At 46.7% G+C, this 14,212-nt stretch overlaps 1 protein-coding gene across 1 annotated transcript in view; it reads right to left on the bottom strand.

Moving 5' to 3' along the window:
- Positions 1-13,636, bottom strand: part of TAF4B (TATA-box binding protein associated factor 4b) — a gene marked incomplete at both ends in the record, with an annotated part of 69,208 nt that extends 55,572 nt beyond the window's left edge. Inside the window, one exon of the mRNA XM_084282973.1 lies at positions 13,414-13,636. Within this exon, the coding sequence (XP_084139099.1) occupies positions 13,414-13,636 (223 nt within the window). The remainder of the gene's footprint in view (positions 1-13,413) is intronic.
- Positions 13,637-14,212: the final 576 nt, after the last annotated feature.

Here is a 14,212-nt window from a genome sequence, read left to right on the forward strand (position 1 = left end):
CAAAAAGCCAGCTGGGTTCCTGGCCTGGTCCCCTGCAGATCTTCCACGGGAGCTACAGATACAGAGCACCTTCCCTTCGGCCTCACCTCCTTTACCTTCAACAGCCGCCAAGTCCACCGCTACCATGCCCACCACTGCCCATTGCGCGCAGCCGGTTAATGAGGGCCTCATGCAGGAAAGGAGGAAATGTACAGAAGAATGCTAGATAGGTAAATAAGAGTACTTCATTTTAAAATATATGTATTTTATGTATTTATTTTGAGGACCACACAGATCTGTCTTGCAGGTTAGCCAAGGTTTGAAAAACCCCAGTTCTTCTGCCACGCTCGTGGCATTTGCCCGTGCGTAACAACTCTGCATCATGGAGTGGTCTTCACTGGCTGGTTCATCTGGAAGCCCTCAAAATACGCCACACAACCCAACCTAAGCCAATTTTAACCTGAGTTGAAATTAATAGAGCAGTTAGAGCCGCCGGCTCCTAAAAAAAAAAAGTTGATAAATGTGAAACTATAGCCAGGTGCTTAGAGGAAGCTTTTCATCCTTCACATCTAAAAGCATAAGGCAACAAAAAACTTCATCTAAAATCCTGTAAGACCAGCATCCTGCCATTTACACAGCACAAACTAAGGCTGCCAGGGCTGCATCTAGATGATTCCCCCCATTCTCAACCAGCCTTTACTTGGTGAGGTTGTGTATCTTGAAAAAAACTGATACTCCATCCAGCAACTCAGCTTTCCCCTTCTTCACTGAAATCTTGACTATAGTTACATTTAGGTACAGATGGATCTTTTAAACTAATCAGTGAATGCCTGGAATCACAGAAGATTTTCAGTTTTCTTCTCGTGATGTCTTATTTAGACAGCAATTCATAGCATGCAGTTTCCCATCAGTCAAAAAAAATGCCTTTTTCCTTGTTCATATCACATGCTGATGACACCACACATTCAGATAGCAAAAGCCTCTCTCTTTGCTCTAGGTCTACAGTCAGGATTGTAGAAGCAATGCTGCTGGAGGTGTTAGGTTTACCTTTCTCAGCTTGCTGAAAAACGTCATTGCTACCTCTATTCTTATAAGTTTATCATTTAATTCCTTTAGGTAATTGGAATGCGTTACATTTGTTTTCAAGTATTTGGGTATTTTTGTCACTAGCCATTGTATTTGAGGTTGGTTTGTTTTTTAAGCGTAACTGAGAGAAGCACAAATTGTACTTGACTGAATCATACTGCATACAAGACACAGGTTCATTACCAGCCAACCTAATTAATTATAAGGGTGGTTTTCATACTACTGTCATGAAATTTCAGTTAAGCTCTGCCAGAAACAAAGACCATGCCTGAAGAGCATCCCTTCCTCCAGTCACTCAAACAGGGAGGGCTTCCAGCAGGCTCCCCTTGGTGGGAAATTAACTCAGATACAACACAGCCGGAAAGCTCATGCAAATACTACACAGGGCATTGTTGTTCAGTATTTTGAACAACAAAAAAAGCACACAAAAACCAACCCTCTCCACCAGGGGACAGGTCCCAGTAGCCCCTTTATATTTGACCACGACAGCAATGGATTAGCTTATACAAGGACACGCATGCTTCATCAAAACAGTTCAAGAAGTCCTTAAGTCTTTTAAGTTAGTGCACCAGGTGATAGCACACACAGAAGTTACCCAAGGCCACTCCAGTGCAGTCACACAGAACACCCCAGTGTAATACAAACCTTTCTACCTGGAGCAAACTTATATTTTGCTATAATTGTACCTTTTGGCAATTTTTTATAAGGTGGTAGCCTATTCATATGTTAATAGCTTTTTGTGACAGCTAGTGAAAGCAGAACTGTGAAACCAACAAACCCAACATGATGGTAATCTGCTACAACTGCTCTTGCAGGAGCAACACTAGAAAAGACTGATACCAGCACAAATAAAGATGAAGACAAACTTGAAGACAAACTACTACAAATCTATACAGTGAAAAGCCACAAGATATCACCTCAAAGCCTCAAACACAAGAGTTCGGGCAGTTACAACGTGATGTTGTGAAGTGACAGCAAACGCATGGATCGTCTGAAACGATTTGAAAGCTGCTGAGAAGGGCATTTTCCACTTCTGGTTGTGGTAAGCTACACTTTTTCATAGCTGAAAACAAAAAAACACAAACTTTTGATACTTCCTTTCTGCCTCGAAAGGAATGCAATGGCCCAGTGACGAAGTCAATAATGAAGGCTCCAAGAAGAGACATAGGAGATAACTTCTGCCAGGGCAAAATTGCACAGCACTCAGATCTTCATGCGCTGCATATAGCTGCAAGAGTGTGAAATGAAAGAAAAGCAGGTAATGGTATCCCTGAGGTTCTCCAGGGAAACTCACTACAGACTCGTGCAGCTACCAAGATAATACTATTGGAACCGACAAGAAAAATATTGCTTATCAGGAGCTCTTTTCACATTCACTAGAAAGCAATTTCTTGCCAAACTACGCAGATCAACTCTTGCAGTCAGTCACTACAATGTAACTCCACAGAAATAGAGGGAAAAAACCTCTGAAGAGGTGAAACTCAGGTTTCAGGCTACCACCACCCAGCACTTTTAAAATCTGAAGAGATACTTGTGATCTCTGCCCAAAATATTGAACATACTTACTGAACAGTGCTAGGCATCTTCCTAACACCAAAGGTGCCTCTTTCAGGCAGCACTGCCAAGACAGCAATGCTTACAGGAGATGCAGCTTGATAGTTTTACACAAGTTGCTTCAGTGAAGAGAGCTAGGACGTTCCTACACTTTAGTAGCCAGCCCAAGGCACAATCCCTTCAGGGTTGCAAGGCTGTTGTTCCTATTTTCAGATCCCAGGCAGAAAATGTAAGTGACCAGGTTACTGGCAGGGATGAGTTATTCATGGGCTACCTTGGAAGGCTCTGGTGCCTCTCTCAGATTAGAGGCCGTTTTTACAATTCACTGACTTCTGTCACTAGGAATGCTGCCTGCCCCTGCCAGAAACACCTTTTGGGAAGCTACTTATTTTTCCTGACTGCCATTGAACCCATCTGAAATAAGATCAGCCACTTTATGTAAACCTCGTGCTCCCTGCACACCCACCTTCAGCCGCAGTCCTGCAGGAAGGAGCTGGCGATGGAAACCCACCTCAGCTTCCCTCAGAGCTAACCTGAAGGAGCCAGGCTACAGCTTCACAACTTAGGGTCTCACTGGGAGCCTTGCCCTTCATCCCCAGCGAGCTGCCTTCTCCTGAAGAGGAGCTGCTCCTTCAGAAAGAGCACCCGGGGTCACTCCGACAGGGCACAGACCGCCACCACCCACAGCAGCCTTTACACATAGGCACACCAGCAGCACGTGCCCTGGAAAACCACAAAATAAGCCTGAGGCCATTTCAGAAGGAGGACATCCACAAGGAGTTTCTGTGATTTTGTTTCTCAGGTTTCACCTGAGGTGAACTAGCTAGCAGGGGTGCTCCTGTGGAGGCACCAGTCCCTCCTTACGTGGGAAGCTCAAATTGTCACGTTAAATCACCACTTTGCTCACACAATTTCCAACACAACCGCTTAACACAACAGCTCTTTAGCACTGCTTTGCCACGGCACACTGCAGCACAACACAAGAAAGCAAAAACCAGTCTCCTACTTAGGAAATCATACCTTTCACGCCTGCCCCCTCAAATAACATACAGGCAAGAACCAACAAAATCCGACCCACCTCGTTTAAGAGTTACCACAGCTGCTTTCAAACAAGGGCGAGTTGTTTATGTTGAAACGAGGGGTGCATGCATCAGATTTGTTCCCAATGTTAGCAAAGTTCCCTTCAGGAGTGCATTGAAATGCAGAATATAGGTAAAAAAAACAGGAATTATAAAAATGCGGGGTTTAAATGAGACTTGCAGATCCCAAATCGATGAGTGAATAGTTTAACAACAAAAACATTACTGCTGTTTTCAAACACGTAAGCGCTCTCTGTTCCTAAACAAGTCTCCTATTTTCACTGAGCTTCTCAAAACAAAGGGACAGCTTTAAAGGCAATTACAAGGTACAAACAAGTTTTCAAGGGGATGTTTTTAGCAGGAGCTGAACGTCAGCTTGAAAGGAAAATTAGTTTTAAGTTTCTTAGCCTGCCTGTTTAGGATGAATCAAAATCCACAAAATAAAGAGCCAAATATTGATAATCCATGCAGCCACTCTGAAAACAGTTTCTCCCTCTAAATGCATCCTTAAAAAAAAAGGCATTTTTTCTTCTTCAATCCTGCTTCGATCATTTAAAAGTTACAAAAAACACATTAGAGGACTAAGACCAATCTAAAATAGACCTTATTAGAGACTAACTATTTAAATGGTGACCATACCAAGGTGCATTGTGTTGTGGACTGGCTGTAAAAGACTGCTAGACAGGCAGGAAGTGTTAATGAAATACTGCAAAAGACCCGGCAGGTGAGTTAGATACCGGTGTGGCCCACTTTTGCACAACTCATATAACCACTGATACATTGGAGTCCTGTTTTCAGGTGAAGTATGGACTGTGCTGCATGCAAGCTAACTGCTTACTTGCTCACCTGCTACTTGAGTTTTCCCCAATGTTGACTGCAGATTCCTGTACTGAAGAAGAAAAAAGGATGAAGGCCCAATCTGGGGGCAACACCAGTGACAAGTGCAGCCTCTCGCTACCTTAAGAATGATGCTACGACAGTGGTTTGGCTGCCACCTGAGGTGACCCACCCACAAGCTCCCAGTGACGAGTGCCATCTTCTATTCCTAAATCGAACACAGTTGTGTTTAAACAACTGATCTTCCGGGGAGGCCATGAATATTTCCTGCTCAGGGACATCTTGAGGGAAAACATGTGATTGCTCTTAATTTTCCTAGACAAGCAGGACAGAGGGCTTGTCTACACATAGGCCACACTGAGTTGTTCAGCTTGCAGTGCACTCCATTCACAAAGCACTTTATTGCACATGACAGACTATCACCAACCTCTGGAAGTCAATGTTTCTAGAGTCAAAAGGAATTCAGCCAGGGTCAACCAATAATCACACCAGCCTGGTAGCAACCACAACCACTCACCACAGACCCAGGCCTCCAAGCAGTTGATTCTCTTCGTATGTCATTTCACTAACTGCATAATTACATATCTCAGAAGTCACTCTTTGCATTCTTTCCTTGTTCCTTTGTATACTAATAGGTCTTTGTACCAGTGGCTCAGAAACTGCGACTAGCATGGGGATGCTGTGGTACCACCGTGAGGCATCCAATTTTTAGTTCTAATTCAAGACACCTTGTTTTGCCCATAGGTATGGAAGTACGTGAATTTCCAGGTCAGGAAAAGCATTCAAAGGTCGTAATTCCCACTTGCTCTCATGCAACAACAGAATAGAGAGAGGCTCAACAACATGCAAGGGTGCAGAGAAATGCCACATCCCACAAGTACTTTAGAGGAGCTGACTGCACCTTTGCCAATCACACAAATCGTGCAGACTCTGGCCTACAGCTTTTAATGTTGCACCAGCTGTGGATGTCTGGTTGCATCTCAAAGCATTTCAAAGCCAGCCTTACTCGCACATATCGCTGCCCAGGTGATAACAGTACTGTTTTACTAGAGGCACAGTTTCCAGGATTACCTGTGTTATCGTGAGCAGGTTTTTGAAGCACCATCCACCCACAGCTCTGTCACACTAATGGCGTGAGGGCTGCACAGCCCAAACCTCATGAAACACCAACCTTTCTCCACGAAGCTTCTGTACTGACGCTGGGCACCAGCGTCTGAGATGCCCTGCACAGGCACAGCGTTCTCAAGCATACAGAGCCAACAAAGGGATGAAGAAATCTATTGTGTGCAGGATAGAGCAGAGTCAGGTAACCTATTATATTATTTCAAGTAATTTGGCATAACAGATATTGTGCATCTTTCTGAAGAGTACAAAGCCCCCTCTCCCTCCCCTACTCCAGGAACTAGACTGAAAACGCAAATACTTGAAGCCAAGTTTCACAAGTTTCATAAGTCTTATCCAAAGTGCTGGAGCCTAGCTGCTCACCAGTGCATTTTTGGGGATATCCGTTCCATGGACTAGCAGTGGGGTCCCCCAGTAGCACTGATGCCTTTTCAAGGAATAAAGGCCCATGCTCCCATCAAGAGTTCTCCTAGGCTCACACACAGTTGAGCTTCATTATTTGAAAGTACATATTACTGAGTTACAGTAGAACTCCTATGCAAAAATATGACTGTCCCAGATGCAAGGTAGAGTACCTTTTATTTATAGCAAACAACAGATGTCCATACCAAACATCTGAAGAAAATCTGGACATTGCACTGATTCTTGGAGGGGCTGTAAATAACTGAGATCATAGATGTTTTCTGGGCATAGTTCCAAGATGGCACTACTGTTTCTGTTCAAATTCAAAGTGTATTTATTACACTTGAATCCCAAGAGTTTCTGTTTTTATTATGGGTAGGCATATGGTATTCCAGGCCAACTCTGCGTTCCACGAAGCAGTCTTACTTGATACCGTGAGAACATCCAGCTTTTGTCCTTGAGCCACAGCTTTCATCCTCTGGGATTGTTTCCCATCAGCATTTCCCCATCTCATCCTCGTGGCTTGCAACTCTCCTACTTGAGGCTTGGTTGCTTTCCTGCCTAAGTAATCAGGCAGTTCCAGGACTGTCTACAGATAAGATAAACTGACTTCGAGTTCTCATGGACCCAAGTTACTTCATGAAGCAGCTCTGTGTATTTGCAGAGAACTCAGCTGATGGCAACGACACAGTCTCTCAAAGGAGCTAAAGTGACATTTCCTTACCTTCAAGGGAACTCCTACTGCAACAAGCCACTGAATCCATACACCACACCCTCCTCCAGCTTGCTGCGACCTCCTAGTATTCGCTGGAGTCAAATTCCTTAAATAGGGAGTTCGAAGTCTGACACATGGCAGCACACAGCTCTATAAGAGGCACAAGATACGCCAATACCCTGCACTTAGCACTTCTAGAACACCAGGAGGCAATAAGCTGTTACAGGGAAATCTGAAAATCATGGTGTGTTTAATTATGAATTTTAATTTTAGATCAAGAGATGCTAAAATCTGAACCGGTGCCTTGACGGAGTTCTAATAAAAGGCAGTATCACCCCCCCCCCCCCCCTTTAAATCTCTGTCTCCATTAAACAAGAGGAGAATTAACTCAATTAATCCAGACTAAGCTTGCAATGAGACACTTCTCTCTTAATGTTCACATGGGGACCAACAGCAGGTTGAATTTCACTTGATTTCCCCTAAATGCACGCATTTACCCCTTTGTTGCATGGATTTCCACGTATTTCAGAAAGGCAAGCATGGGGATCAACACAGGATTTCTTTTTTTAACACTGGTTATCCCCTTCTCCTAAATGGGATAGGACTAACAAAAATCCTTGCAGAAGACAGCAAATTTTTCACAGACGTATTAACTCCTGTCTACATGGATACTGTTGGAACTGTCACCAAAACTGTGTGATATTTGTGATTAGGATACAAGCCCTATACAGGTGTTTTGAATACACCCACCATCAGCTGCCCTGAGAGGACTCCCTCCTGATACACCAAACAGCAGGACCTGACTTCCAGAGGGCTCCACTGTAGCTAAAAGGCACCTGCCACTTGGCAAGCTGCAAATGAAAGCCTTCAAGAGCTCTGCCAACCAGGACACCCTGCGTCACCCACTTCTTAACCCTGAACATCCACACAAGGAACCTAAATTTTCCAGGCATCACCTAGGAGCAGCCAGTAGCAACAAACCCATCTCCTCTGCCTCCACCCAACTGGGGGCGTGCACTAGATCGTACCTGCAGACATAAGCCATGAAAAAACGAAAAACAACTGCTCTTAGTTCAACAACTTACCCAGAAAGATCACTGGGCTCCATGAGTTCTGCAGTCTTAACAGAAATTAGACCTGCTCATGAGTAACAAGGGTTTTCCATCTGCCATCAGGTTTTCCCTACTTCGGTTCTGATCAGAGTATTTCCTTGAGACAAGACCTGCTAGTGGACTTCATTCGAAAGGTGACAAGAGATAGCAACACAGACCTGAATCATCTCAATCTGGATAACAAGCAGCTTACCTACATCTACTGAGCTCTTTTCTGCTTTGCAAATTAAACAGTTTCCTTGTAAGATCACCAGAATTTTCAGAGAAGTAGCTTCATGCAAAAAAAATTAAGATGTCAGAAACACACAAATACTTCAAGGGCATAGGGCAGGACATATTACTCATTTTTGATACATGCCAGAAGCTTTGCAATTTACAGCCAGACTTGCACAAACAACTCCATGGTACAGTCCTACCCAATAAACATAGCACAGATTTCCATCACATGACAGGGCAAATACTTGGTGCTCTAAGAGAACTTAAAAAAGGCTGGTATTGCAAACTGCTCGATATAACAACTCAGGAGCTTACCTACTTTCTCAGCAACTTTGGAAAAATAATTTTGAAATATATTTAGTATTTTTTCAGCTGTCTCTTGTGCAAGGATGATGCTATTTTTACTGCTATAAGCATCCTTTAAATTCTGCAAAAGCAACAGAAGTCAGGCTCGAGTTCTCTCTTCTAATGATTAAAAAAAAAGTTTAACATTCACCAATCATTAGTTGATTGTAAAATCTGAATAGCAGATAACATTAATTTTACTGAGCATCATATTTCAGTGCTCCAGTATTCACAATGCATCTGCTTTTATGTGAAAACCATAAATACAGAAATCAGCTTTATATCTACTGCCAAGATTTAAATCATAATTCCCATAGGGCAGTGCCTTTAATGATACGAAGGCATTGTTTCACCAGACACATTCAGTCACAGAAGTAAAACCAAACCCTACAGACCAGCTGAAGTTTCTACCAGTTGCAGCTGAAGACATTTACTCACTGTCTTTTAAGTGTGCTTTAGTTACACAGATCTGCCACAGCTTTGCTGACCCCTCCTCAGAAAAAAGGTGACTGGTGTTGCCTCTTGTGAAGAGAGGAGTTGGCAAACAATCCATCCTGATAGAACTACTAAACAGAGGACACTACCGGGATAAAAAAAGGTTAAAACCATGATCATTTAGCAGCTACCGGTCATCCTACAGTGTAAGTGTTATGCTTGGGCTTCAGGAAATTATCTACATTGAGAAACAGAAGACTTTGAAGGAAAGCCTCTAGTTTCTTGACACGTTGAAACAAGAACGCTTTGGATATCCTCCTCCTACACAATCAAAGTAGAAAATAAGAACTTATTTTTAAAATCAGCACTTCCTTCTATTCCAAAGTGAACGACCCGATGCAAATATGAAAACATCAAATTCCTCCTGCAGTTTTACAACCAAGAGACAACAAATAGGACAGGAGGAGGGAGACAGGAGATGCTGTACTTGAGAGCCCCTCAGCCAGCTTCAGGAGGCGGCAGTGTGCAGAGTTTTGCTCGCCCTCACCTCCGCAGATGACCTTAGAGCTACACAATTAAGAGAAACCCGAAGAGATCGAGCCCTGTGCCAGACAGCAGCAGAGCTGGGACACTGCATAACCTTCCTCCCTCCCTCCCACCCACAGGTGCCTGCTCGCTGGCTGCCTGTCTTCTGCCAGAAAGCAGAACCGTGCTTCCCAGTTACTCCCTATCAGCCCAGATAAGCTGTAGGCAGAAGAGAACTCGGCAGAGACAGGCCAAAATACACAAGTGAAGGCAACTGAGCTGCAAACAGGAGCCACGGACCTGTACCTGCTGTTGTTTTGCCTCTGAGGAGGATGGAAGGGAGCAATTATACAGCAGCTGAGTCTTGCACCAGCCTGCCAGCCTAGAGCAAGGCACAGCATGGACCCTGCCAGTGGACATCTTCAGCAATAGTTTAACAATACAGACCTGAGCCAGGTGAACCAGCGCTCTTCTAAGGTAACAACAGAGGACGCTCAGCATCCAGCTGAGTTCTGCATTTTGTTGTCTCATCACAAGAGCAGGTCTGGAGGAGGGCCACGAGGATCAGAGAGCTGGAGCACCTTGCCTATAAGGACAGGCTGAGGGAGTTGGGGTTGTTCAGCCTGGAGAATAAAAGGCTCCAGGGAGACCTTATAGTGTCCTTCCACTACCTAAAGGGGCCTACAGAAAAGCTGGGGAGGGACTCTGTGTCAGGTTATGTAGTGACAGGACAAGGGGGAATGATCTTAAACTAAAAGAGGGGCAATTTAGATTAGGCATCAGGAAGAAATTCTTCACTCAGGGTGGTGAGGCCCTGGCACAGGCTGTCCAGAGAAGCTGTGGATGCCCCATCCCTGGAGGTGTTCAAGGCCAGGCTGAATGGGGCTTTGGGCAGCCTGGTCTGGTGGGAGGTGTCCCTGCCCATGGCAGGGGAGTGGAATTAGATGTGCTTTAAGGTCCCTTCCAACCCCAACCCTTCTGTGATGCTATGTCCAACTGTCCTTTCAACATCTGCCTGTCATCGATGTTGTTACACTGCCCACAGCAAGTGAGGCCAGGGAATAACTTAAAACCCACATGGGCAGACACAGAAGGGACAGACATTCAAGAACAGTTAAGAAGGAAACCAAGGAACAACACTCCCTCATTGTTTTTATGCTTCTTCTCGACCTTCCACCTGTCCAAAGTGGCGTCAGGCCCAAACACACTAAGGTGAGCTATGAACATACCTCACGGCCCTTGAAAACATTTAAAATTACTTCATTAACATAATTTGTCCTACTCGGCTATGACAGAGAAGAACCAGAAATGCCATAAGTGTTAAGAGAAACCTCGCCACTCCTTCCCCTTCCCGAGCCTTTAGCTATTTCCTCCTGTTAGCAGCACAGCCCAACCATTTCCCCCCCAACAATAAGCTTCACTTAACCAAGGGTATTATAAAGCCCTGTTGAAAAGCCCCACCATCCAGTCTGAGAGTATTTAAGGCCAAAACACCACAACCAAAGCTCCAACCTGTCCTGTTGGAGGCACATAAAAGACAGCCCCCAGCTGAAAACACTGCACAGACCTGCATGGTCTCCCACCTCATCACTGCTGGTACATGAGATACCCTTAAGGGCAAAGGAGGAAGGCCCTGAGTACACAGCACTAGTCCTACAGCTGGCTACTCAGCCCCAAACCTGCATTTCACAGAACATGCTGGAAAACCCTTGTTACTCATGAGCAAGTCCGGGTGCTGTACGCACTAGAGAACATGTGAAGCTCAGTGATCTTCCTTGGGAAGCTTGGTAAACTTTGGCAGGAGGATAATCTGTGCTCAGAGAAGTGAAGAGCCGTATCTGCTCATCAGCCAGTAACTCCCCCACCTCCTGGCTCTGCTGTGAGCGAGGGAGAGAAAAGTAGAAGCTGAAAAAGAAAAAAAACAGCCTAAATCCATGACTTTCAAGAGCCCTCGCTGCCCCTGAACAACGTGGTTGAACACAGCTATCCTGGGTGCCTCACTTTTCCCCAGACTGCAGCCCTCTGCAAGCACAGGTGCAACACCTGCTCCAGGCTGCACTAAGTTCCCAAGTACTGCAAAATGCCTGCTAAGAGCACTCCCGTCCACACTTTCTCAAAACAAGCCAATGCAAACATCCCTGCCTGAAGCTCAGAGCGAGCCTACTGTCTGCATGCATTTCTCATTACAGCTTCCACGGGTACCACAGGTTGAATGCCATGGTTTTAAAGCCAGCTGAATTATCCCCTGCCAATTTTAGTCTGCGCGGCTAGATTTTATCATTTCTTTGAAACAAACTTATCAGGATTCAGTGGTTTTATTCCACCGTCTTTTCTAAGCAGATCAGCACTTGCAGCTCTCATGCTATACATCTTGCAGTTAAGTATCTGGATGATGTTTATATGGATTCCATATTTAACAAGTAATAAAGACAGAGGTGGAACATTAACAGTTTATCAAGCAAGAATGCATTTCTAAGTTGTCTGTAGGATGATTATTTTGAGAAATTTCCCTGATCCATGTGAAATCTGACGACAACTGTGCTCCTTCTGCAGTATTAAACTCCCTGCAGTTACTTACAGTTCGCAGTGCTGCACTGCACTGGCACCTCTCAACTTCAACACAAAGTCTGCTTTCTTCATTTCTTGTCCCAAGAGCAAGGAAAACAAGCTGATGCAACAGAAAGGTAATGCTCCTCCTGCTGCATCTGCCTACCGTCACAAACACAAGTCAGGTTACACGCAGGGTGCCCTCACATCACGAAACCGAGCTCACAGGAAAACGACGACGAGAAGTACTGCAGAGCTGTACTTCCCAAATACCAGTGCCTTGCACGTGCCTTCCTTCACCTGCACAGAAAGACGTTTAACTGAACATCTGTCAGTTAAACCAGTACGTTCCGAGGGTCAAAATACCATGTAGAAAACCCGAAGATACAGGGGCCCGTACTATTAAATAACAATATTTCCATTGTGGTTCGTTTCTGAGGAAAGCTGGCAAGGAGTTAAGACTCATCCTTGACTGCTGAATCCTCAGATGTTATAGCATAATGCGTGTGTGTGTGAGTGCTGGGAAATCTGATGGAAAACTTACTTAATGAAGACTTATTTTTCCTTATTAACTTCTTAAAGTTCCTGGAGAGGCATATGTCTTTGATACAGACGCGTGAAAAGAAAAATGAAAAAGAAACGAAAAAGAGGAAATGCACACATGCAGCAGCAGCAGAGGAATTAATGTTAAGTCATCCATCTAGGCAACATCCCACCTGAAAGTAATTGCAAGAGATGCTCCAACAAAGGAACTGTCCTGGCAGAAAGTACTTACGGCAACAGCAGCACTAAACAGTAACATAGCCTGGGATGTCAATGTAGTAAGAATAAGGTTAGTGGAACTGGTCACTGTATTTAAATGCTTAAAATAAAGGAGTCTGGCAGTGAGGAGGAGGAAGATCAGAACCAACAGCACGATCCTCTTGGGACAAAGCGCAGGTAGGAGCACCTGGCTAAGCTCCGTTAGCATCCGAAGCACTAAGCCATCTTTATCACCACTACACACTTCCAACCCTAACCTTTCCTTTGCTGCTCTAGGAAGCATGCCCACAAGCGTGGTGCTTCTCTGAACTCTGTGTTTGTGTGCTTTATGAAAAGGGAAGCGTTTCAGGCTTCATCGCAGATCTCATGCAGAGCAATGCTTCGCCTCGGCGATGGTCCGTGGTGGCCTGGCTGGCTGTAGCAGCAAAAACAGCCCCTCCAGAACTGCCTGATAAGAGCAACTCCTCCGAAACAGCCTGCTTGGAGTAGAAGTAGCGGGAGGCTTGCATGCTGAGGGCAGGTCACTTCCACAGCTGCTGACACAGGTCCACGCTTCACATTATTCATCCCTCCATGCAAGCCTCTGCCCTCAAGTCCCAAACTACCCCATAACTCAGCCGGAGGGCAAGGCTCCCGCCCCAAACCCCCCCCCCAAGCCAAGAGCAGCGCGCCCCACGCAGCCCCCTGAGCGACTCACCTGGGGGCAGCTGGATGGTGGCGGCGGGCGGCCCCTTGGGAGCCACCGCCGGCCGCGGAGCCCCCCCGGCGGCCACCCGCAGCACCGCGGCGGGCGGCGGGGCGGAGGGCGCCTTCGACGAGGAGGAGGAGGAGGAAGAAGAGGAGGCAGCCGCGGTGCTCGCCGCCTGCTCCGGGTGGCCGGCGGGCAGCAGCCCGGCTGGGGCGGCCGCCGGGGCGCTCATGGAGGAGGAGGAGGCGGCGCTGGGGGACGGGAGAGCGGGGGCGGCCGCGCGGCGTGCAGCCCGGCGGCGCCCCGCAGCATCGCTCAGGCGCTGCCCCGGCGGCGGGCACACATGGCCGGCTCGGTCACCCCGCCGCTCACCGCTGCTGGCGGTGGCGCACACGTGGGCCCGGCCTCCCCTGCCGGCGGCGAGAAGGAGGGGAAGGGAAGGGAAAGGAAAGGAAAGGAGGCGGGCGGAGGGCGGGTTGGGGCCGCCCAGCTCGCCCTACTGCGGCGGCGCCTTCCCCGACGCCCCGCGGAGCGCTGTGGGTGGGTGTCGGAGTGACCTTGGGGTGCTGGAGGGGTTGGGGGCAAGCCCCGAGCACCTGCTACGAGGTGGTTGTGGGGTGGGGGCTCGCTGCCCGTCTGGGTTAACGGGGAGAGCAGGAGTCGAGGCCTGGTGTGCAGCACGGTGCTGCAGAGCAAGCCCCGCCGAAGCCAGCCGAAGAGTTTCGTTTCAGAGCCCCTGAGGTTGCTCGCCCGTCGCAACCGGCTGGAAATGTGCACAAGAAACGCACATTTGGGGATGGAGTGGGTG

The sequence above is a fragment of the Netta rufina genome (assembly GCF_964035555.1).
Source record: "Netta rufina genome assembly, chromosome: 2".
NCBI classification, from domain to species: domain Eukaryota; kingdom Metazoa; phylum Chordata; class Aves; order Anseriformes; family Anatidae; genus Netta; species Netta rufina.